Source organism: Adiantum capillus-veneris, chromosome 6, assembly GCF_014529385.1.
Source record: "Adiantum capillus-veneris isolate H3 chromosome 6, ASM1452938v2, whole genome shotgun sequence".
Lineage (NCBI taxonomy): Eukaryota > Viridiplantae > Streptophyta > Polypodiopsida > Polypodiales > Pteridaceae > Adiantum > Adiantum capillus-veneris.
This window is the reverse complement of record NC_140936.1, coordinates 47,077,867-47,104,288: the sequence shown is the minus strand read 5'-3', so window position 1 is coordinate 47,104,288 and position 26,422 is coordinate 47,077,867. Positions and strand designations below refer to the sequence as shown.

The window sequence follows — 26,422 nt, the reverse complement described above, 5'->3', positions numbered from 1 at the left end:
CCTTTTGCTCTTCAAACAACGAAGGATCTTCGCAGATACCGCTTAATAAGCCCCAAAAAGGACGTTTTGGCCACCTACTGGATGATTACTACCTTATCCATTTTCAACTGATTAAGACCATATCTCATATTACCTCGATTTCCTACTTGATCATGTTAAGAAGCTTTCAATGACGAGGGGGCATTACTTATTCTTGTCAAAACCAAGAAACTCCTCAAACAAGCATACATCCAACAAATTGAATTTCCTTTGCATGCAGCTTAGCTTCAATAATTTGTATCAGAAAGAACTGTCTAATTAACAAAAACATTTTGATGCAATACATCAGAATTTGACAACGAATATCCCTCTAGTACCATTATATCACTAGTTTTCTCTAGAAAAAAAAACGTTGAAGGCTACGATTATTATGCAATTTATACTTGTCAGATTAAATACTTGCAATTGCACGTGCACACACGCACGCACACAAAAGAGTGCGAAGAGGAGAAAGATGTTAACATCATAGATGCAATCCCAAGAGCCCTCAAAGATATACCCATTGAACTCAAGACTAGAGAGAAATAGAAGAGGAAAGAAGGTGACGTGTTTCGCACTCCCTCTCCCCTTCAGTATTGCTAGAACCTACATGCAAAAGCTGCAGGAACACATCTTAGTAGAGACCAAACAACCAGTATGGCACAAGTTGGTACCACTTAGGTTCAAGGCCCTCATGCCTAGTACACTTACACAAATGGGAGCAATATCACCATAAGACTTGTGCAAGGCTTTGTGATGGCCAAGTACCCCGAACTAAACCTAGGCGCACACTCTGGAATTTTGATTTGTAGAAGACAGACATTGGAGAGACCGTGAAAATAAAAGATGATGGCACATGCCTGCGGTCCTCAATGAATGTTCCTTTGATAAACAGCGCTTCCAAATGTGGAGGCATCCTCGTGACTTGAAAGGAACCCAATGAGAGGAAATGTTAACAGCAAGATAAACATTTATCTTAAGTCACTTTGCACAAGATATCTTAGTCACTTTGCACAATTATGCATACCTAAAAAAACAGCCACAGACACAACTCCCATATGAACTACTCGGTAATGTCTCGTCTACAGCTAGACTGTCTTGGCACCCTTCTTCGTTATCCTGTAGTCAAATGTAGAGGCAACCATCCAATTCTAGCTATTCCTTCTGTGTAGGCTCAATCTGATCTGGATTGAAAACACAGTCCTTCCAAACTGCCATGGCTTTTTCTCTGTAAACCCCATCGCTGCACACCTCTGATTTGCAATCCGAAATATATGGTTCAACCTTCCACAAAAGTGCACCAGCTTGTGAGTGCCCATCTGTGTTCAGTGCCCACAAGGCAGAAAGGGGGCATTCCCATGCACAATACAAGTCTCCAAAACAAGTCATCACCGTTTCACTTACCATTCCAGCACAAAGTCATATAAAGCCAAAACCATAGGAATGACGAGTTACCTGGCAAAAGGCCCCATACACAGATAAAACCACACCCTCCTTGCCAAATTTCAAGACCCGCATAGTGAGATTGGACTTCATATTTGCGGAACTGTCCTCTCCCATCCAGTAAACATTTGACTTTTATCACACATATGAGCATATCTAATTGCAACATTGCACCATAGCCAGAACTCAAAAAGACCAAACATTCCAACCGCAGCTCAGACAGTACAGCCCATGCCAATCAAAACACTGGCAACTTGGCTTCCAACAGACCCATAATGTTGAGGACCGTCACCTGCAACTCCCGTAATTAAGCCAAAATTGCCAAACAACACGTTATGAAGCCAATATGCACAGCACGGCATGCCATCAGAGACAATTTGAGATCTCTTTGGAAAACTGCTAGCATCTGTGCTGGACAATTGCTAGAAAAACAAATTTCCGTTCCAAAACAGGTGCTCTAAAGCCAAGGAGCTAGTCAACCGGAGGAAAACCTCTCGAACTCTAGCAGGTAGACATGATTAGAGATTTAGACCTTGTACCCTCTGCTGTTACGACGACCACGGGCCCTCTCAAACTTACGACCCTTGGAGCGGACATAAGGCTTGGTGTGACTGTGTGGTACACCAGGAGCTCTGCCGAAGTGCTTCACAGCTTCGCGAGCGTTCTTGGGTCCTCTTAAAAGCACCTGCAGAGGAACCCAAATAGTTATAAAATTACCCAGCTTCAACAAGTAGACAAGAAACATAAGTCAGCTTGGCGTACCGTGTTTGAGCCGGTTGGTGCTTTTAAAGCAAGTTGGTCGAATGTTAGGCAATCTCCCCCGGCTTTCAAAATCCTAGCTCTGGCAGTCTCTGTGAATCGGAGTGCAGCAATTTTCAAGGCAGGCAGCTCATACAGTCTAACATCATCCGTCACAGTTCCAACGATCACACCAATTTTATCTTCCTGCATTTCAACAGGGATCAATCTTACTCGCTTCCTATACCTTGTCGCACAGAACAGAAGCTACCATAACTATTAACGTCGTACCTTGTCCTTCATATATCGTGTCAGTCGAGATAACGAAAGGGGGGGCCTATTGGTTCTACTCATGAACAAACGCTTGAGGACAACTGCGTTGAAAGGACTGCCGGTCCTCCTTACCAAAAACCTGTATAGCTGTGTAAAAAGGAAGAGAAGGAGTCCATGCAGATGTTATCCTCCTGATAACAACAAATACCTGGATAAAAAAATTAAACACAATATCATCGCACCTTCACAACAAGCTTCAAATAGACATTGTCACTTTTAGGTGCAGTACGCGTTGTCTTCTTGTTGCGCCCACCAGCAGGCAAGTCAATACCCTGGATTAAAAGGACATCACATAGTTTTTTGAGAGAACACAGACCATAAATTCAAGGGTTCTTTAGGTGAGGAACTCTTGAATCCATTATAAACACATGCAAGAGCAGGCAAGTCAATACCCTGGATTAACAGGACACCACATGAATTTTGAGAGAACACAGACCAGGAACTCGAAGGTTCTTTGTAAGGAACGCTTGCATCCCTAGGAGCACGCAAAGCTCTCAGATGCAACGTCTCAGTCTACTTGACAGTACTGTTACCCTCGATTGAAGCAGCATGCTTACCCAATTCAATCTTCAAAGAATGTTCTTTGGCGGTCACTGTGAGAAGTACTGTTGTGGGCTTTCACCATTACAAGAGTACTACCTTAACATTTAAGTTTGTACCATGCATGAGCTTATGGATCATGCCGCAGTTGGTTATAAGATGATGGTCAGACAGCTTACTTTTGACAATGTTCCATCTTCGTCTAACACTGCACCTCTCCTATTACACCTACACTTCCTGTTTCCGGTACTCCACTCCTCACACTAATTGACGAGCTTTTCAAACCCTAAGATTGACTCCCTTGCACCCAGAAGTTTTAAGAAGACATAATCAATGTTATCAATATTTTGAAACAGGACATACCTTTTGAACTTGCCCTATTGACATGATTAGAACGTCACCAATGACGAGTCCTGAGAACTTTGCAAAGCTTGAGGACAAGTAAAAAGGCATAGTCTTCTTTGATCTTTGATCCTAGAACTACATTTCTTACACAGAACTTTGAAATAACATTCAAGCAGAAATGGCCTCCAGGGACATAACTCCAGCAACTCCTCCGATATGTTCTCTCCATGTTAAAGTGCAAGATTTCTCTGGACCTATTGATTTTCACGTCATGAAGCTACCACAATCTGATGTCCTGATGTCCCATTGGGCATGCCTTAGTTCTCTAAAAATTCTGCTATTATTGATCCTAAAAGGAAAATCATCACTTTGTAGTTGAGAGTAGGGGAGGCGGACTATATTCGTGGATGTGAAATGGAAGGACGATGTTCCCTCTTCAGCGATGATTGAAATTTTTTTCTTCTTATAATAATAAAAAAGGGCCAATACAAACTAGGTGTGGATTGATGTATTGGCATAACCAACAGGAAGACATAGGTTGGCAGGGTACATGTGTTGAACATGCTATGGGGCTATTGTAAACAGCTTCGTATTGACAAGACGGTAATTTTCACACCAGCCCACGAACAAAACTGAAAAACTTTTAACACTTGAACTTTGAAACAGACAGTAGTTGGGACACGATATCACAAACGGGCACGCAATTGCTGACATGTCAAGCCATTGAAGAACGAAGCCAACTTGCAGATCCCGACTGAGGGGCCCAAACCCTAAGCAGAGGCAGTACAAGAAGCAGAAGCAGCAAAAGAAGTTTTACCGACTTGCAAAGTCTTGCCAAGTGGCCTATTTTTAAAAAAGAGTTCCCACCAACTTAAGGGACCCCGTCCGATGGGGCCCAAGTGACACACAGACAATAAATAATGTCACAAACTGATGATGTGGCAATGCCAGTACGGATTGCTGACGTAGCAGACCCGGAAAACGCATTGACTGGCTGACATGGCAGTGTATGGATTTTTCCACGTTTTACGATGGCTACTGACATGGCCTGGCTGCACGGATTTCTGCAATCAGCGCTGATGCTTTTTGTTGGCAAATTTTTACCCAAGATGCTTTTGGAGCCATTGCTTTTAAGTTTTAATGTTTTTGGGGCTCTGCTTTTAGCAACCCCTGTAATGTTTATAAGTGACCCAAGGGGGCTCACTCTACAGAGCATCTGAACATAGAGTCTGAGAGCGAGCACCCGCGGGCAGTTGTACTTTGCTCAAAGATTAATATAAAAAGAAATACCGAAAGGGGCGCCAGTCTTTGGGGCCAATACCTCTAGGCACGGAACTCCGTCGGGCCGTGTCAACTCTCTCTGGGCATACAGGTAGAAGGACAGGCAGGGTTCAGGAGAGGTTTCTCCACTCTTGACCAGATTTTGACACTCAGAGCCATTATTGAGGAGGTAGACACCATGGCAGGAGGATATATTGTAGCTTTGTGGATTTCCGCAAAGCCTTTGATACAGTGCCACGAGCCACACTCATACGCAGATTGCAAGACATGAGGGTGCCCACAGAGCTGATCTGGGGGATCTTAGCTTTATACAGGACAGTGGTAGGACAGGTACGCACTACTCAAGGCATGTCCGACATGGTTCACTCCACCATTGGTGAAGCAAGATTGTCCCCTATCTCCGACTCTCTTTGGGATATATGTAGATGAGTTTTCAGATTATGTACGTACAGAGGGTGATAGAGGTGCTCAGCTTGCAAGGACATGGATTCCGTTGCTATTATAAGCTGATGATATTGTGCTGATCTACGATTCTACAGCAGGGATGCAACGTCATTTGGATGCACTGCATGTATTTGCACAGGACAGTGGATTGTCTTTGAACCTTGGTAAGACCAAGGTAATGGTGTTTAACACCACGACGCAGTGGGTAAGGAGGTCCGCCCCCACTTTTACATATGGTCGAGAGACTGTGGAGTATGCAGATACATACACTTATCTTGGGGCGGTTTTCAGTGGTCCAGTATTTTCCCTGAGGCGTGCAACAGATACGCGATTGACCAAACCCTATGCACAATTGGGGAGACTTAAGAGGATATGTTCGCAGGTTCAGTTCCAGGAACCTCGAACAAAGCTTTGGCTCTTTGACACTTTGGTCACTTCGGCCATGCTATACGGAGTGGAGATATGGGGCCCCTTAGTTGATCATCATAGTAGAGCTGGCAGTACTGCTGGATGGAGATGTATGGAGAAGCCATTGGTGTCTATGATTTCTCAGATAATTAGGGCCAAGGCCAGAGTACCACATGACACTGTTAGGGTGGAGCTCGCTGCTCCTCCATTGGTAGTGGAGGCACTCACTCGATCAGTTTCATTTATGCATAGCACTTGGGCTCTCCCTAGAGACGGATATGCTCGATTAGCACTAGAGTCTTCGCGACAGCTGGCATTGCAGGGAGATAGATCATGTTGGTATGCAGAGATGGCATCTTGGTTTCAGTTACATGGCTTTAGTATGGACCGGGTACCCCATTTCAGTACTCTCTGGATGCACCCTCCATCCCCCTCACAAGGGCAGAGATTACCAGGCTCATCAAACAGGACTTGATTCACTTGGATACGAAGAGGACATGGATACAACCTACACATGAGCTAGGTACGAAGATGACTTTCTATAGAGAGCATCTTCTCCAACTCACGGAGGATGGTTCTCTGATCAGACCAGGATACATGGATACTCATCTATCCCACGGGATACGATGTGCTATTGGTCCAATACGCACATCCTCACATCAGCTAGAGATCGAGACAGGTAGATTTAGAGGAGTATCCGCTAAGTCCAGGATGTGTCAGGTGTGCCAAATAGAGCCAGAGACAGAGCTACATTACATATGTCCCTAACCAGTATACTATGAGATACGAGGCCGATTTCATTGTCTATTCACAGAGGATTTTGGGCCACTTTCTATAGTCATGAGATACCAGGATCAGAGATGCCTCCGATTATACTTACTGGAGATTCGCAAACACAGAGAGGACATCTTGAAGAGTGGCAGAATAAGAGAGATCCAACGACAACGGAAGGTCACAGATTTCTTTCAGTCACAGACAGAGGAGTTCGAGCAACCTCCACAACATAACAACACCACAGGTACCAGAGGCATACTGCTTAACCGGGCGATAGAGTTGGGACGGTCCCGTCGCCCACGGATGAGAGGGCCCTCTTGATATCGACGCAGACTGCGATAGAGGATCCATACCATACTGGCGCGACATAAGAGCCATCCCGGGTACTGATGTATATGTATATGATGCCTCGACTGTCAAAGAGCTCCATTGTATCAGCTCACCCTTTGTCTTCCCTTTGTATCAGCTTTCACCCCACCCCTACCCACTATTTTCTTTTCAGTTCTTTGTACTTTTTGTACCCAGACCTGATATTAGATTCACCACATGTAACCTTTTGGTCTCATAGGTCATTTTGGCCTTTTGAAGACATTAATATTACATTTACATTTCTCTCTGTGTCACGTGACACATCCAACTCTATGTGTCCGTAGACAAGCTACAGCATGACCAAGGTTCAGTTCAATCAAATCAATCTAGAATAGGAAGTGATCTGGCACTTTTGTGAGTTTGTTCGCAGACCGTGCATGTCCAGACACTTAATTTAGATGCATATCCTCTAGTTGCACACAGCATGATCATCAGTTTACAGTCAGAACCCATCAGGAGCATTTTTACAATGCATAGACCTATTTTTCTTATTTTTGACATTTTTCACTTATTATTTTTAAGTGACCTCTGTTGGGAACTAGGTAGGGCAAATTTACTAAGTTTGTATATATAGAAACCTAGCGCTAGTACTTTCTGGCAGAAGAGGCAGCAGGAACAGTTTGTTCAACAAGCAACTTCTCAACAAGACCCCCATCATTACTGGATGCCTAGCGTTTTTGCATCACAGCAGAGACACTAGCATTTTTTGCATAGCAGATCAGCCTCGCCGACAACAGAGGACATCAGATTCCCTAGCGTTAGCAGATTCCACAACAGATAGTAGTTTTTAGCTCTAGCCTTTTTGCATCTGCAGATCTTCGCGACGGAATCAGCCTAGACTCAGCGTTTTCAGTTTGTAGCAGTCAAACATCGCAAAACAAGTCCCAAACCTTGCAGATCTCACCTTCCCGTAGTAGCCGATCCTCGCCGCACGGTCAGATCCAGCGTAGTTTGCAGATTCAATCCGGAAAACGATTTCAGCATCTGCGTTTTCAACGCGTCGTCGTCGCATCGTCGCCATCGACATCGTCATCGACATAGAGTCAGAATTCAGCAGATAAAGATTTGCAGATTTCAGCCATTAGCATTTTCAGATTTCAGCCCGTCTCGTCGTCGTTGACATCGTCGGCAAGTCCAAGCATTGTAGAGATTTGTGCAATCATAAGTAGACCGCTCTCGCCATAGAGAGTGGGGCCCTTGGAGGAGGGTTCTACAACATCTCCAGTGTCGTATTCTCTTCTCTCTCTATCTCTCCGTCTCATGCACCTTCATTCACAGTGGTCATCACTTTGTTCGTGTCCATTGCACTCTCTCACTAAAGGAACGAAAGGCTCTCCCTTCCATAAGTAAAAGGAACCCTTGAGCACAGTTCGGAGCACTCATCTTGAGCAAAGTTCAACATTCACTTCTGCTGCACCTTACACTCTCTCTCTCTCTCTTCATTAAAGTTCAGTGATTATGAAGTTTTTGTTCGTATGTTGCTATTGAATTCTTGCTTGGAGTGTCCAAGCCAGTTACGATGGTATCAAAGCACAAAAAGATTCTTCTTCTACGGAGGATCCGATCCTTTTTGCAACGCGCACAGTTTTTGTGAAAGAATCTTCGTGTCCCAATCCCGGACTTAGTAGCGACTCCCACCCTTCATACATCGCGCATTGGGCACACTCCCGTCTTCATCGCTCTGTCTTACAGGGCATAAAGCCATAAAGAATCCTAGATTCCACGTGGATTCTCGTGGAGAATCTGACAAAGATAACACCTTTCCGTGCGCAGGCAAAAGAAAAGTTGAAATCCGGGGCAGGAATTGAAGAAAAGAATGAAGATATGGACAGATTCTTGGTGGAAAATTTTGCCAGAACGGAGTACAAACGTCAACTGCAAGTTGACACATCTGTGAAAAGGTTGATCAAGTACTCCATAGACCCAAGACTTGCGAAACACCTGAAGAATTACCCAATTGATACAATTTACTCGAGATGGCGTGTGGCCATTGCTTCTCCTCTCAGGTCAAGAGGAAAGCAGAAAGGACAGACGAGTGCAGAAAAGCAAAACCTGTACTTGCAGAAAGAGATGGACAAGAACTCTTGAAAAGAAGATGAACCAAAGGACCACCACAAGATACATTTGAGAGTTACAAAGCAGTAGTCGAGTGCGGAAGAAAATAAAAGATGAAAGCAGAACTGGTACCACATTGCGTGGGGCCTGACCCAAATCAGATAAACAAAAGTTCAAAACTTTGCCGCACTTGGGGCAAAGTGAAAGATCAAGAAGCCCTCATTTTCTTTGATGGAGGAGCCAAGGCCAATTTCTTTTCACTTGAAATGGCGGCTCGACTTGGAATTACGCCCGACAGGCTGAAGCCACAGGTGGAGGCAGCTCTACCAGCACCCGAACGAGATGTTTCCATTACACCGATCATTGGCAAACTTTGTTTGCAATGTCCGGGGTGTTTAGGGCACGAGGACTGTTATATCATGCCCTTGGAAGGGTGTGATGTCCTCCGAGGAATCCCTTGGTACCACAAGAACAACGCCGTGGTTGACCATCGAGCTAAGAAAGCGACTTTGACAAATGGAGGGCAAAGAGATTGTACTTGATGAATTCAGTTCCTTTACTCGATTTTTCTTGAGAGAACTAAATGATGATTGAAGGTCAAATATGTCTGACCTCAAAAAGGAACGACAAAATTTTTTGCAATAGAGACTAACTGTTTCTCTGAAGGCGTACAAAGCGAGTTACCTCCTTTACGTCATGAAGATCACATGATTGATTCGTGGTAGTACACCACTGAACCGGCCACCTTACAAAGTTAACGGAGACCAAGTTAAAGAAACAATGAACCAAAACAGATTTCCACATTACGAGGATCAGTGATATACTTGACAGACTTCAAAATTCTACTTGCCAAATTGATATGAAGAGTGAATAGCATCAGATCTGTATTGCTCCTAAAGACGTCTACAAGACAGCTTTCCATACGACTTTTTGGATTTTCAGAGAATACCAATCATTTGTGGGTTTTCCAGGCACTGAGGAAGCATAAATTGCTTATAAATGTGAAAAAGAGCGAGATTTTCTTACCTGAGATACATTTCTTGGGACACATTGTCTCTGCGTCCAGATGCTCTCTGAAGACAGGCCCTAGAGGCTCTTATAAAGAGTACAAGGAATGCCCAAAAGCATCAATTCCAAAAGCTCTTTTCTCAAAAAGCTATTGGACCTAAAAGCAAGAGCCCGAATCAGCCAACGCAAATTGTGGAATTTCGTATAGCATGCCACATCATCATCTGTTACGAAACTGAGTATGTGTGCCATATTTTAGGATTTATAGGCCCCTCCTGTGAGTTGGTTAAGTTGAGATTTTTATTCTTAACCCACTTTGTCTTATAGGCCACTCGGCCGGTCTTCAATAAGTTGGTAGGTCTTTTGCTACTACTGCTTCTTTCGCTCGAGTTTAGGCCCTCATCCAAGATCTATTCCATTGCTTGGAACTTGATGGTGCCACGTCACTTGCTTGTCACACCTTTTGTGCAATGAAAAAAAACATTATTGTTCCAACATTGGATGGGCAACACTTTATCTGTCATTCTATATATTGAAGAGACTATTAAATTACGTACTCAAAGCTATAATCTTTATAGCAGATATCTCTCTGCATCAAAATTCCATCAGCACATCATGTGCACATAACCTATGTGCCCCATGGGCCATGGACATACTACTACTACACCTTCCACTTTGTGAGTCTCTTCAAAAGTTAAGTCTTTCCATTTTGAAACCACCTTCGTGTAAAAGGTTTGTACATGTCTTCGGTGAGGATCCGACAACACACATGTAGCCTGGGATAGGGCAAGATTGAGACATAGATCCGCAGTCAAACAAATCGCTAGGCTAGGAAGTAATGAGGTCACACTGCCCTAAACCCGTTTTGAAGAGTCAAATGGAACAGTTGGTGGCACCAAAACTCTGAGTCATGACTTCTCTATAAGAGCAATCAATCCCCATCACAATCAGCATACATGGCTGGCTTTGCTAGCATTTTTTGTAGCCCATCACTAGAGGCAGGAAACTTAAGACATTACCCACAACTTCAAGCGTTTTGCATCAGCCCCTCTAGTGCCAGATTTGCAACGTTTTTGCAGCCATATTGCCCTCCTCATACCAGCCATCCATTGCTCATTGGGAAAACCTCATCTGTTCCTCATTGCTGCCCACCATCAGATCCATCTCATCTCTCATCTGCCTTTGAAACTGCCTGGCCACTTCAACAAATGGTCCAAACACTACAACACCAATCTGAACAAAAAGTGCAAAACTTGAAATAGCACTTCACACAAGACACAGAGGGACAGGGTTATGCTCTCAAAAGCACTGGCAGGAGCCCCTAGCAGTATTTCTGTAGTTTATCCTTCTTATATTGAACAATTTTGTATACAATTGCTTTGTGCACCCATTTACATAACCTGTTTTACAATTGGCACCCTGGCCGTTTACTTCTAGCTCTTGGTTGCCTAAAAGCAACTCAAAAGAGATTGCAATTTATAACTCTAGCTTTCAAAAAGCATCTTAACCCAAAATAGTCCACGTGCCATCTCCACATAGCAATAGTGTGTGGCTCGCTGCCACAACATTAACAAGTGCCACAACATCAATATGTGCATGCCATGATCCCTATCATGTCTCTATCTCCCGCTTTTGCACAGGCTCTTGATTTCCCACGCCGACATTCTATAACATACCCACCTCCCCTGTAAAAAAAGATTAACCTTCCTCAATTTCAATGTACAATTGTCAAAACCGACATAGCTCGAAAGATCAGTAGACACTACATTATGCAACAATCATGCAATGTGCTTAACCCTTTACACAAAGCATATTCAACACTGATCATTCATGTCTTGGTCTACACTAGACTTCACATGACATTCAACATTCGACATTCTCATCTTTGTCCACTTTGGACTTAGGATGTCACTCTGGATCGGCATTTACTATCACATCCAAGTTGACATTGAGATCTTTACACTAGTCTTTGATGCACTAGAATTATCACACCAGTGAGCCGAGCCATAATGTTGCAGTCATTCTTCTCATAGAAGTTCCTACGCAAAATATTGCAAGCCTCCGTACCCTCTCACTATGCTAAAAAAAAAAAGACATAACCACATGACTTCTATTCACAATCCTAATGATCTGCTTACCAGGGAGTGAAATGTTTCCCCCTTACTCTGCACCAAACTCAGCAACTGAACGCCTAAATTGAGCTCCACTCTAAAGGTCTCAAAGGTAATATCTCCAACCAGATTATCTGCTGAGTCATCCTCCGCTATCCAAACTATTGGGATCCAAGTGGCTCACCGCTTGATACACAACCTTGAAGACCAATGACTGAATCTGTCGTGATCCTTCTTTGTCTTAAATTTCAGTTTGGTGTTGCCTTCACCAACAACTATTCTTTTGTAATCTTAAAATGTAGTGGATAAGAATGTGCAATGATTCGACGTGATAGTGTGTCCATGCATATAAAGGGCAAAAAACTGGTTCTTGAGGCGAGGTACACAACCATGTTTTGATTCTACGATTGGTAAGCTAGCACCCTCAAGGAAGAAAAATTTGGAGCTTGTAGCTTGTTCATAGATGTGACATCCCAAGACCTCTACTAAAATTTGCATCTTATACTGCAAGTAACAATTAGATACAGGAAGATCCCAAGGCCTGTGTTAGCATTCTCCGCTAGGTTTTCAAGGGCCTCAAAAATTGTCCTAGAAGCTCGGATCGCTTGCCCCGACAAGCAGGCAAAAACACACACACAGCGAGACAGAGAAAGAGAGAAGCCCACCATGGTTCGCACGAGCGCAAATGTGCCACCAAAAAGACCCTAGTGGTAGTCCGTCCAAATGTTTAAGATGTGTGTGTGTGTGTGAGTGAGAGAGAGAGAGGGGGGGGGGGCGGGGGCCGGGGCGGGCGGGGGGGAAGGGCACAGGCAATTAAATTAAGCCCAAGCGGTGGGATCCACGACAGGGAACTAGGACACACAGATCGGGACGTGTGCAGCTGTAAGATGACCCAGACGTAAATTAGGACACGAAAAGTAAACTTGGACAAGCAGGGAGCTTGTTCGCGTTTACTTATCATGCATATGTTTCCCATCATGGTCAATATGTGCGCACGAGTCTTGGATAGGCCACAAGACTTGCATGGCACCCACCCCGGTTCAAATCCGGCATGCGACATTAGACTTCCATTTTTTTAAGCCCTTAAACCTCCTTGAGATTCGTGCGCATAGCCTCCCATCGTTGATCCCACTGCTTGGCCTCATTAAATTTTCATGCCCTTTAGTGCCGGGGGGGGAGGCTCGTCACTATATGGCACAGCCATATGGCTCAGAGGGGATTTAGGGCCCAAATTTGGGGGGGCGAGGCGGCTTTAATCTTAGCCGTCAGATCATGCAGTGAAATGGGGGTGAACTAGGGGCGGGTAAACTAGGGTGTGATCATGTGACATGCCTTAGACCCCATGTCAGATAGTGACCGGGGGGGGGGGGGGGGGTGAACTCTTACCTTTTTCTCGAGGGAGAAATAAGCATTGGTTAACCTTTTTCTCTTCTCTCTAGCCTAGTCTCTCTATATATAGTGGAGAGATGTCCTCTATCAAGGATCTAAGGAAGTGTCATGTGGCAATAGAAGAAATTTCCCTTTTTTACAAAAAAATTGCCACAAAATCTCTTCGAGTGCCCAAGTGGAAAGAGAAGGCAAGAGACGAGAAGTCAGTTAAAGTTGCACCACACCTCTTTGAAACAATGTACCACAATCATCTCGGATGATGAAGTTGGCAACACAGTTTCTGGGGATTGAGTCAGTAAAAAGTTTTGGGTCTTGCACCTGTGTTAGAAGGGGTTCTCAAAGCATCGAAACTTGGGATCCGGCGTAGATGTTACGTCTTCTCCATATTTGTTCGAAGAGTGATGCACAAGTTTGGTCCAAAGCATTTGAAGAGGAGTTGAGGGCGGCTAATCCACCAGTGAGATTAAGTTGGGACAATCTACGACATGGATTGGAAGTGGAGTTTGTGAAGACATAGATCCTGACAAAGTGTGGCAAGAAGTACAGGGTTTGGTGCAAAGGGAAGGTGAGCCTGTAGATACGTACATACGTAAGTTTTCAATGGCATGGGAGCGGATGTGCAAGGCCTTAGCACCACAGGTACCACCACCTGACATGATGAAGAAGGACAAGTTCTTGGCTGGTCTTTGGGCGAATATACGTTGGAGAGTGGAGCTAAAGAAGCCTAGGACATATGAAGATGCACTACAGGTAGCGAGGAACAAAGAGTGGAAGCTGAGAAGAATGAGTCAGCTAGGAGTAGAGTCTTTGCCCCCAGGAGGTCTGAGTTTCACCCTATGGATTCTTTGCAAGGTCGCATGCCAAGGGTTCATCATGAACCAGTGGTTTTTGTTACTCACAGGGGATTCACTAGTAGTAATAGGGGGACGCCACCTATGTGCAACAAAATTGCCTTTTTAACCCCTACATACGGACCCTACTATGTAAAGTCTATCTATTTGGCCTTTTAAAACCCCCCTATTGTACACTCACGTGATACCATACGGTAACCCTTAGTGAATCCCCTGTGTTGTTACTCCTCAGGTTATGCCAACAGTGGTCACTACAGCAGTGCAAGATGATGGGCTAAGGCAAGACACGAGGCAAGTGGAATGAAGAATCTCAACCTAATCATGCTAGGTAATGTGGGAAATTATCGAGGTCGTGTGAGGTTTGCAAATCAGCCAGGAGGTGAAGAAAAACCCAGGAATGGTGTTGGACAAAGCAATGGTAGGGTCTGGAGGCAGATGCCCACGTATTATAATTGCGGAGAGCTGGGCCGCAATTTGATAAGCCACCAAGGATGGGGGGAGACATGTATCCATTTCCAAGACAGGTGCTAACTAGGTCAAATGATTATGGCATTGAGATTAAGGGAGAAGAAGGAACCAGTGGATTGACCCAAGAGGAAAAGGGAAACACAAAAGTGATAAGTGTGGTCACCTTGGAGAAGGCAGCAAAGCTAGAGGATACATTAATGATACCTATTGGGAAGAGGACCACACAGGATAAGGAAGGAAGAAGTGGCGCAGGTCCTAGTAAGAATAAGGGAAAGAGCCATGAAGGCGAGGATATTAAGGCCAAGAGGAAAAGAAGGGCTCATCGCAAGTTTCATGTTTTAGATTTTCCACTAGGGGATGGGCAATTAAGCTATGTCTTGAAGGAGGATAGAATAAGCAGGAAAGCAGATGTTACTTTTGGGCAGCTTATAGAGATGGTGCCTAAGCTGAAGGACAGTGGAAGAGGATGGTTAACCCAATGGAGAAATAACCAGAGAGAGGTTCAGTGAAGGTGTTGGCGATGGATGAGCTACCAGACATTTGCCCAATAGTAGATGTGTGGCACAAAAGAAAAAATTTGGGACAAGGTTATGTTGATGACGGAGCCCAAATATGTGTCATAACACACTCATACGTTGAGAAAATGGGTCTTATAGTGACTGGGGTGTCAGGCTTTCGGATCAGATTGGCAAACCATCAGAAAGTAAAATGTTAGGATGTTGTAAAGAGCTTAAAAGTGGAGGCGTATGATGCAAGGGCGGTGGTTGATTTTCATGTGATGCCAGCGGGGTTGGGAGCATATCCTATCATACTAGGTAGACCATGGTTACGTGCAGTGGGAGCTGTTCAAGATTGGCGACGTGGTACGATTAGCCTCTATGGAAAGACAGGTGCCAAGAAGCTATATAATATGGACACAAGGAAACTATTGGAGGAACTTTATGAAGATGAGGATGAGTCTAGTGATGAAGACTATTCCACAGTGTCTGACGAGGACAGTGATAGTACTACCAGCAGTGATGAGGATGTTGATGCTGCATTTCTTCTGATGGACAAAGAAATCCATGAGTCTGGTTTAGTTGCATTTGCAAATGAGATTGTAGATGAAAGTGAAGAGCCTTATGGAGTGATTGAAGGGCTGATGCAAACCAAGGTTGAATTGTCAAAGAAGCAGGAATTGATGAGATAAATGATCAGTGGAGACTCTCAGCTATGGAGAAGGAGATATATTTGCACATGCTGGCTAGTTTTCTTAATTTGTTCATTACTTCATGTGAAGAGATTAGAGGGTTCAAAGGAGAAGAGATGCATATAGAGCTGAAGGAAGGTGCTAAGCCAGTGTGGCAAAGTCTAAGAAGGATGGGTCAAGAGCATATGGAAGCCTTGCAGGAAGAGGTGGACAAGTTTTTGAAGGCAGGGTTCAGAGTCCCAGTGGAGACCACAGAATGGGTGAATCTAGTAGAGGTTAGCCCAAAAGGATGGAAAGTGGAGGATTTGTGTAGATTTTAAACCCTTAAACGCAGCCACTAAGAACAATCCATATTCTCTTCCATTCATCAATCAGATCTTGGATTCAGTGGCAGGTTATGAGAGATATAGTGTGTGTGATGGTTTTTTAGGCTATTTTCAATTGATGATTGTTCTCAAAAACCGAATAAAGACAACTTTCATTACGCCATGGGGTTGTTATTGCTACACGGTATTGCCATTTGAGTTGTCAAATGGACCATCCTTCTATCAAGAGAGAGCAAATTGGGTATTGGCACCATTCATTGGTAGTTGTGTTAAAGATTTTATGGATGACTTTTGTGTCTATAGCAGTAGGACTGGACACCATGAGAAGCTGCAGATGGTATTGGCTCGATATGATGAATGTGGAGGACAACTAAATCCAAAGAAATGTCATCTAGCACAGCCAAGGGTGAAGTTATTGGGCCATATGGTGTCAGAAAATGGCATTGAGGCTGATCTAAACAAGGTTAAGTCTATTATTCTTCTTCCATCACCTAAGAGTACAAAGCAGTTGGCAACCTTTATACACAAAGTGAATTACATGGCACGATTATTCCATTGTCTTCACAGTTCCTTTATCCATTACAACAAGTGGCAAATCATGATCCATTGCAATGGGATGACAAGTGTGAAGAAGTGTTTCAAGAGGTGAAAGAGGTGTTAGGGGGGACTATCAGCCATGCAGACTCCTGATTGGGAGCAAGCATTTTATGTAAATCCATCAGTAGGGGGATGATGCCATTGGATCCCATGCTATTGCAAAAGGGGAAGGGCATCCATTATATGAGGCCAGTGTATTGTGCAAGCCGAGTGACGTTGGTAGCAGAAAGAAAATTCTCGGAAGTAGAGCTAATGATGGCCAATGTAATATTTGTTTGTCAATGATTTTGTCATTATTTGCTACCACAACCTTTTGTTTTCTTAACGAGTTACATCTTTTTGCCACAGTTAATTAATGGCACTAACATGTCAAATGTGGTCAAAAAATGGGTAATTGAGCTGCAAGAGTTTGAGTTCTCTTTTTTAGTGGAAGACAATACAAGAGCTACCCTAGCTGATTTGTTGACTTACAAGGAGAATCCCCTTCTTGTTAAGGAAGAGGTGGCGAGAAGGGTATTTGAAGAAGTACCATAGATCAGCAATGCACATGTGTTGTTCTTTGATGGCTCGTACAGAAAGAGCCATGATACGGCTTCAAGGGGTATAGCACTTTACGATCCAGAGGGGAAGCTAGTATGCAAGAGAGGGTTCAAATTGGATGCGCATAATAACAATGAGGTTGAATATGCTATGTTGGAAGCCGGATTACACATTTGTTTGAAGCATGGGATTAGAAGGTTGAGCATAAAAGGTGATGCCTTGTTAGTTGTGAAGCAAGTGTTGGGTGTGTGGAAGAGCAAGAACACCTCATTGAAGGAAATGTGTTTTAGAATTAAAGTCCTGTTAAAAATTTTGAAGCATGGAGCATCAAACACATTGAGCGTGCTCTAAATGGAGAGGCACGTGAAGCAGCTCAAAGCATGATTGGGGAGCTATTTGTGTTGAGGACTAATTTACCTCTTTATCATGGCTGGGAAAGTTTGGCTCAAGAAGAGGAGTTTTTTCTAACAAGAATCATTCCGAAGGACATTCAGAAGTCTAAGAAGTATGGTTTTGTGCATAGAGCATCCAAGTACAAATTGATTGGTGATGTCTTGTGCATGAAAGGGGCTGATCTCGTGTTGAGACGTGTACCTTGGCGGGAGGAGATTTATAGAGTGTTGGAAGAGAATCATGAAGGCACATGTGGTGGGCATTTTGCTCTAAAGATCACCTTGCATAAGATCTTGCAAGAGGGGTATGTATGGCCTAGTTTGCACAAGGATGTTCACCATTGATGTAGGTCTTGCAATCAATGTCAAGCATTTGGGAAGAGAGTGTTGAAGCAAGAGCTACGAAAAACCATTATGGCATTTCGGATGTGTTTGAAAAGTGGGGGATTGATGCAAATAGGCCCGTTATGTATCAGAAGCATGAGTAAAAGCTATATTTTAAATGCAGTGGACTATCTCTCAAGATGGGCAGAAGCTATAGCAGTAAAACAAATCACTGCAAAGGATGTGGCAAAATTTGTGTACGATGAAATATGTTGCAAGTTTGGGGTGCCACTGGAGCTACTTTCGGATAAGGGGCCAGGATTTAGAACTAAACTATTAGACTTTTTATGCACGAAGATGAAGATTAGGCACCAACATACCACTCCTTATTATCCACAATGTAATGGCCTAAATGAAAGATTCAATGGTGAGTTGGTACAAATTCTTTCAAAAGTGACAGAGCACCAAGGAAAGAACTGGGATTTGGAATTGCCTAGTGCAATTATGGGCTTATCGTACTTCGGTGAAGACAAGTACATGGTTTTCTCCAATTCATTTGGTATATGGAAAGGAAGCACTATTGCCTGTGGAAGTAGAGTTGCTTGCGGTCAAGATGTTAGAGAAGTTGCTTGGGCAATACAGTGATGCATTCAAAGAGAGGCTCTTACAATTACAAGAGGTTCAGCTAGATAGAATGAACGCATTGGAACATTATGGATAGATGCAAGATAAGGCTTTAGCAAAGATAAATGAAAAGGTAAAAAGTAAGGGTATCAAGAAACATGACTTGGTTTTGTGCTACTAAAGTAAGCTGGACAAGACATTCCAAAAGAAGTTTCAAAATAAGTGGGAAGGACCTTTCAAGGTAGTGGAGTGTTTTCCAAATGGTACATATCAGTTGGCTAACCTGGATGGGATTCTACATAAGTCAAGGGTAAATGGATTGCGTCTTAAATTATATCATGCTAGATTAATGATGGTGGAGCAAGATGAGTTGTCTGCAGAACAAGTAATGTCTGTGAGGGATGAGGAGACTTGTGACGCGGCGAGTCTCATATCTCTTTTTGTTGCTGCTGATCATGAATGATCTAGCAGGCTAGGGGATTGATGAATTATGCTAGGAGTTTTTTGAAAGAAGTGATTGCGCATATGTACATACACATGCATGGTGCATCGAATAAAGAATTGCCCATTGTCCAAAGCCAGGTGGTTACGTGGGACCCACATGTGTACAAGTAGGACAACATGTACATAGTACATCGATTTTCATTGTCACCAGCATCAGTGTGTTTTTCTATAGTAATGGGGATTTGGTAGAGTGTAAAACTTCTCAAGGAAGCTATCAACGGGTCGACGCCATGAGGTAAGCAAGTGCGTGAAGTGGCATCCAATGGCGTCAAGAGGACGAATGGGATCAAGACTTGCACGTGGATAAGTGAGGACACAACAGAAATGTTTTCTTGTGATGATTATGCAGAGAAGTCATCATGAGAACTATAATTGGGGGCCACTTCATGTGATTGCGGGATACATTATTGGGAAAAGTTGAGTGCCAAGTGTGCAGATGGATGTAGAAGGGTAACAAAAACGTACTGCGTGGCCATTTTTTGGTCTGTTCGAGGGGCGTTTGAGGTCAATCAAAAGGCCAAAGGTGCCCAAGGGATAAAGTGAAGTGTGGAAACTGAAAAACCTGAGAAAAAATCAGAAAAAATGTAGAGAGAAGAGAAGGAACAGCCGCAACTCAAATTTTGTTGTTTTTGGAGCCTGTTTTAGCCATAAACTGCTCATCCGTGCCCGGATTTGAGCACTTTGATATTGTAGACTGGGGTTTTTGGCCGTTCCACACACATTGGCACTGTCCATTTTGCCAAATTTCTCACTTTTTTCTTGCTATTTTGGTTGTGTAAGTTTCTCCTGTGAGTGAAGCCTCTGCTCAAATTTGTGATTGTATCTTGCATCTTTCATCCATACGATGGGAGCTATTTGCCCCATTGGTGTTGTCCCAAGCTCAATGTATCTAAGCATAAAACATCTTCCTCCTTTTATCTGATTTTTGTGTGTGTGTGTGTGTGTGTGTGTGTGTGTGTGTGTGTGTGTGTGTTCGTGTTGAGTGGGAGATGGAAATCTCTCTCCTCTCACTCCATCGGTGTGTTCCCTGTCTCGGTCAGGTGGGTTGTGTAAGCCGAGTGGTGCCCCATAGTGTGTGTGTGTGTGTATTATCCCAAGAGTGAGTGTGTGTCGGGTGATTATAGAGGCATTATGTGTGTTTCCATCCCGTTCACAATGTCCTAAAATCAAGCAAGCACACTTTCAGTTAGGGCGCGGCTACCTCGAATACGAGCTGGTAAGTGATGTTCAAAATCAAAAGGCTAAAATTACCTTTGGTCAATTGTTGGCTTTGAATCCCTAGCTGCAAAGACAATGGTCTACAAGCATCAGCACGAGGCTGCCAAAGGCTAAGGGAAATGTGCATGCACTGCAAAACATGGCATTGAGAGTGGGTAGCCTGACGGATGTCCTTCCTCTAGTGGATGCGGTCATTGAAAAGAGGATGTAGGCACAGGCCTATATAGACAGTGGAGTGCAGATTTGTGTCATGATGGAGACTGTTATGAAGGAAACAGGTTTCAAAGCAGTAGCTAAATCAAATGTACGCATGAGAATGGCTAACCATACCAAAGCCAGTTGTTTGGGCGTGGTTCAAGATGTAAGAGTGAAAGTGATGGGCATTGAGTGCCTGATCGATTTCTTTGTGATGAAAGCAGGTGAGAATGCTTATCCAATCATCTTGGGTAGGCCATGGCTAGCAGGGTGTTTACACTGCCTGACAAAGAGAGAGGGAGACAGGTGGTGCTTGATTTGAAAACCAAAGAGAGCCGTTTTCACCCTGTGGCAGAAAAAGATAAAGATGATACGACAAGCTATGAATACGAGAACGAAACAACCTATGAGGAGGGCTACACGGACATTGAGGAAGAGGAAAGCGAGGATGATATTCTGAAGAGGTGCCGACTTGTTTTGGGCCATTGTTGAAGGCTCCCATGCAAAAGGAGAGGTGCAACCACAGGTTCATGGCATAGGTGCGGAGGAGGTAACTGCTATGCTAAGCAAAGATTTGACCAAGCAAGAGAGAGAAGGCTATGTCGAGTTGTGTGCCTCTTTTCCCAATTTATTTGCGACGAAGTACGAGGATCTACAAGGAGCAAAGGTTGCAGAGGACAAGATAGTTCTTAAAGAAGGGTGCAAACCAAAGGTGCAAAAACTAAGGAGGTTAGGGGAGATTCAAAAGGAGGCTCTTTGGCAGGAGATTAACCAATCGTTAGATGCAGGTATCATATACCCCTTGAAGGAGTCGGAATGGGTTTCTCCCGTGGTTATCACCCTTAAGAAGAACGGGAAATGATGGGTGTGCATCGACTACAAGCCATTGAATGCAGCGACGAAGAGAACCACTACCCGCTGCCATTCCAAGATGAAATCTTAAATCGAGTGGCAGGTCATGAGAGATACTTTATTATGGATGGATTTTCAGGGTACTTTCAGATAGGGGTTTCTCTTGAAGACCAGATGCTTGTCTCTCCATGGGGATGGTTTGCCTATTGCAGGATGCTATTTGGTTTGGTGAATGCCTACGCCACCTTCCAAGACTGGATGAATAGGGTGTTTGGTCCCTACTTGGGCAGGTTCATCAGAGTTTTCATGGATGACATTGGATGTTATAGCTCAAGGGCAGATCATTTATTAAAGTTGCGGCTATGTTTGCAAAGACTTGACGAAGAAGGAGGTCAATTGAACCCTTAGAAGTGCAAGCTAGCACAACCTCGAGCGCAGTTGCTAGTCTATGTGGTGTCACAAAGTGGAATTGAGGCAGCAGATCTGGAGAAGTTCAAGGCGCTAGTCTTGATGGAGCCTCCCTCTAGTGTGCAAGGTTTGCCCTCCTTTGTGCATAAGCTAAAGTACTTGTCATGTTTTTTCTGGATGTTGTCACAGTATGTGTATCCTCTTCAAAAGCGGGCTCAACAGGTGCATGGCTTTGAATGGGATGAAGATGCTCAAGAAGCTTTTGACAGGGTGAAAGAAAATTTGTGTCAGCTGCCAATTGTGTGCCCTCCAGGCCAAGAGGATGATTTCTATGTGGCAACGACGGTAGGTACCGTGTCTATTGGGGTGGTGTTACTGCAAAAGGTAGGAAGGAGCTATGAGCTTGTCTACTTTGAAAGTAGGATGATAAGTCCTGGAGAAGTGACTTACACTGAAGCGGAGTAGTGGGTCATGGCATTGGTTTTTGCTTGCAGGAAGTTCAAAGTGCACCTCATTGTGCATAAGTTTTACGTGTTGATGGCTAACAATCTATTGCCAGAGGTAGTGCTACAATTGAGGCCAGGGAAGCGGATCATGAAGTGGGTGATAGAGTTGCAAGAATTCGAGTTTGAGTTCAAGATCGACCATACAAGACGATCCCATTTGGCGGACATTTTGGTCAGCAAGGCCGTAGATTTGCCAATTTATCCAAGAGTGGTATGAGATGAAGCCCCTGTGGGATCCACCATGGAAAACTTATTGAACCACGTAAGTGCAAGGGAGGAGATTTTGTTTACAAGTTACATAGGCATATAAGTTAGGGGTAGGCCCCCAATAATTTATCTCCCATGCTAAAAAATAAGGGAGGGGGGTATCATATTGGGGGGGGGGGGGGGGACTAACCCATGTTGGTTACTTGTAATGATTGGTCATCGGTGTGCACTAGAACTCGGATGAATTTTGGGGAAGTTTTTATCAAGTCATACATCAAATTTTGCATTGACCCGATCATAGATAAGGGCTGATTTGGAGCAGGTCAAGGGTTGATTTACACCAGCTTTGGATGGGTAAGAACTGGACAAGGAGCCAGAGTGCATGCTGATCGGGCACATAATTTGGAATTCAAACTAAGACACATTGAGGGTACATCTAGTTATCAATAGAAGTGGCTCCTTGGTACGTTGCCAATCACTATGCTATGACTAGTTTTACTCACTTAGATCATGTGAAACGTAAATTTTATATGTAAGATAGGGGTATGATATTTTTCTTCATTGATTGGCCGAAGTAATGGGCTCCAAGCCGTCCTTTACATCATCGCATTTGGTGGTTGGAGCGGTGCGCTATGCCCTTGGTAAGTTGGTCCTGAGAAGGGGTCAAGCTAGAAATTTTATGTGGGAAGGAGGGAGTTGGAGAAGTGTGGGAGGAATGTGACAAGGAAATAATCCGACATAGGGGAGCTTGGGCTCAAAGCAAGGGGTATAAGAGGGGGGAATGGGTGCCTATTTGGGGTCTATCGAAGGAGAGAGGAGCTTGGGAGGAGCTTGGCTACGGGGGCTCAAGGAAATTTGGGGAGAAGGGGATGCCATTTTGAGTTCCACCTATTGCCCAGGTGCTCGGTCATCTTTTTGGTCCCCCGGACATTAACTCCCACCCCCTCCCTTGGCCCAAAAGTCATCGAGTGCCCATTTCTTACCCAAATGAAGCCAAAATTGGACCAATTAAATGAAGCTTTCTAAGAGAGCCTTGTTGGCTAAGGAGAGAGAAGAAATCTCTTGGAATAAAAGATCAAAAGAGGCCCCATTTAATAGCTACAACACCTGCAAACTTTTTAGAGAGCTCATTTTTTTGCAAGAGAGAGTACACCCCCAATTTCGGATGGCCATATCTCTCTCATCTTTCATCTGTTTTTAGCCTATGGATACTCTACGGACATCTACTCAAGATGAGCTACAACTTTATGTCCTTGGTTTTTCCTAATTCCAAGTGTGCTTCATGCTATAAGGGTTCTTCAGAAAACTTTACAGGTGCTTATCAGGTGATTTCAACGGTGCAATAGTTCTTCCTTCCGGTGTGACTCGTGCAAGGCTATAGAGGCACTCATTTTCCTTGTCGTTTGCATGCTAACATCATTAGAAAAACCAAAGACCATGTCACAACAATTGTGGCTTCCACACGCCACTTGATAGGCGCCCTCTCAGCTCCCTTGCTTCCTTCGACTCAATTCCAATTCCCCCTAGCCTTGTTCACGGTATCTATACTTGCCCCCAATTGAGTCGCTCGACTTGCTTGGCTCCTTGCTTCAAGCTCTTGAGCTTATCTCACTCCTCTGCTTGTGAGCTCTATTGCAGTGTTCAACTCGGTGTTGCAGCCTTGGTTCTTGCTCAAGATCTCAACTACAAATGCTCCCTCGGTGCCGCCAGACTGACTTCCCCCTTTGCCTTTGCTCGTGAGTGCTGACCTGTAGATCCCGATTTGGTTCAAAACCAGCCTTCTACTGGCTACTTGTCTTTGTCGAGACTTCCCGACTCTACGCTCATGACCCTGTTTGGTCAATTTCCCCCTTCTGCTCTCTCTTTGAGTGCTCGACTTGCCCCAAATCACAGGCCCTCGATATGCCTGCTCGCTTGCTCCTGTTGCATGCCTGCACACACACAAACACACACACAAAGAGAGAGAGAAAGAGAGAGAGACAGAGAGAGAGAGAGAGTGTTTGTAACACACGGGCTCAAAAGCACTCCCGTTGCTCACAGCCCTGAGTCTTACTCCAAGGGTTTGCACACTAGCTCTCCATTCCTACAGAGCTTCAAGCTCTACCTAGGCAAGCTTTTTAAAGCTCTGGCTGCAAATCCACAATTTCTTTCAGGATTCCACCTCCAACTTGGAGGGGTTGCACGCGTCGAGAAGTCAAGAACCATCGAGATGCCCACTCCGTGCAAGATTTGCAATCGCCAAGCTCAAGCCGCCATGGCCAGGCTCCGTCGCTACCGTGTCTGTTGTCAAGAAGCGATCGCGCGTGCGTCGTTTTTTGTTGTAGCTCTAATACCACTTGTGAGTGTGAGTGTGCACGGATGTGTGCATGCGTGTGCGGTGCGATGCGTGCAGAAAGGGGAGAACACGAGCCGGTGTGGTTGGAGCAGCTTCAAGAACTAATGATGATGAGCTCATTATTCTCATATGTAGTGAAGAATAAACGTATGTACACACGTGGGCGGGCGATCGGACATTGGACATTCGGGCGGGCAAAAGGCGGAGTGCCTTTACCCCAACAACATCAACCCAAAACGGCCAGCCTCTCACCCACGTGCGCCCAATGAGCCACCAAGAGAGTGCCCGTGAGGACCGCCATAGCCATGCGTTTCAAGGAGCTCCCCCTCTTCCTTTGATACACCACCAATAGGCCACGTTGTGGCTCATATACCCTGCGGCCTCTACCCAAGCACCTGCATGTGGGCTAAATGGCCTACCACATGGCGGCCCATCATGCCTTAAGCCTCCAAAGGCACCCCAAAACCTCATTATATCCTCAAAAAGACACTTTTTTGCCCCAATCTTCCCAACATCACCACTTCCTGCCTTGTTCTTCAATTTCCAATCCATAAAGACTAGGTGAAAGCCATCATTGCCGACTTCAAAAACCCAGCACCCCTCTGCATTTGAGGCTCCCGGGCCTACAAATCCAAGCCGCCAGAATTGGCAAAAGGCGTCCGCCTCTGCCCCTTGGGCAACTGCACACCAACTTCGTCCTAGCATAACTCGACGTCTGTGATCTCGATTGACGAGCTATCACTTTCCATCAACTCCACATTCTTTGTACTATCTTCTGGAACCTAGTCAAGGTCCAAAACCCACTAGATGGCATACCTACCAATGGAATCAGTCTAGCCCCCATAACTAGCCCCCATCAAATCTTTGACTAGCCATATCTTGCCCATTTGAGCTCCGATTGGGGATCCAAAAAGATCGGCATCCACAACACGAACATTCCAACTTTAAACTACTCTATCTTCCACATTGTAGCTTTGTTTGAGGAGCCTTCTTATGCGGATGCAGACTATGCGAGTTGTGTAGATCGACATCTGGCTATTACTTCATATTTGCTAGAGGAGCAGTATCTTGGAGGTCATGTCTTCAAGATTGTACGTCGTCTTCCACTACGGAAGCAGAGTAGGTTGCATTGTCGGATGCAAGTAAAGAGGTTGTATGGTTATCTCGCTTGGTCAAAAATATTGGCATTGACGAGACTCCATTGATATATTTTGACAATTAGAGTGCTCTTGCATTGGCAAGGAATCCCGTGTTTCACTCCAAATCAAAACACATTGAAGTCAGGTATCATCTCATGAGAGATTTCTTGGCCAGAAAGCTCATTGATTTGGTCAAGGTACACACTGACGACAACCCAATAGATGCTGTGTCAAAAGGCTTAGCTTTGGAGCGGTTTACACATTGCAGTGAGTTGATGGGTATAGGTTGAAGCCACTAGATTGCTTCACGGTTGTACATAGGGATTCAAGCCAATTGTCTGGACATCCCACTTACTACTAACCCATCTACTAACTTAACCATAAATATACTTATTCTTTAATACAATCAAAATAAGGAGCTGCAACATGATAACATTGCTGTGCGCTCCACCCAATACCAGGTCTCTCTCTTTACTCTTGCACTTGCACTC

At 44.4% G+C, this 26,422-nt stretch overlaps 1 protein-coding gene across 1 annotated transcript; it reads right to left on the bottom strand.

The window, feature by feature from the left end:
* Nucleotides 1–1,643: 1,643 nt before the first annotated feature.
* Nucleotides 1,644–25,497, bottom strand: LOC147455463 (large ribosomal subunit protein eL18y-like). Its single transcript, XM_086513718.1, has 6 exons — nucleotides 25,188–25,497; nucleotides 11,895–12,046; nucleotides 2,715–2,804; nucleotides 2,491–2,619; nucleotides 2,224–2,406; nucleotides 1,644–2,146 (listed from the first exon to the last, which is right to left on the bottom strand). Exons 1-6 carry the CDS (start codon nucleotides 25,495–25,497, stop codon nucleotides 1,988–1,990), a joined length of 1,023 nt encoding a protein of 340 aa, XP_086369844.1. The 3' UTR covers nucleotides 1,644–1,987.
* Between the last annotated feature and the right edge of the window lie 925 nt (nucleotides 25,498–26,422).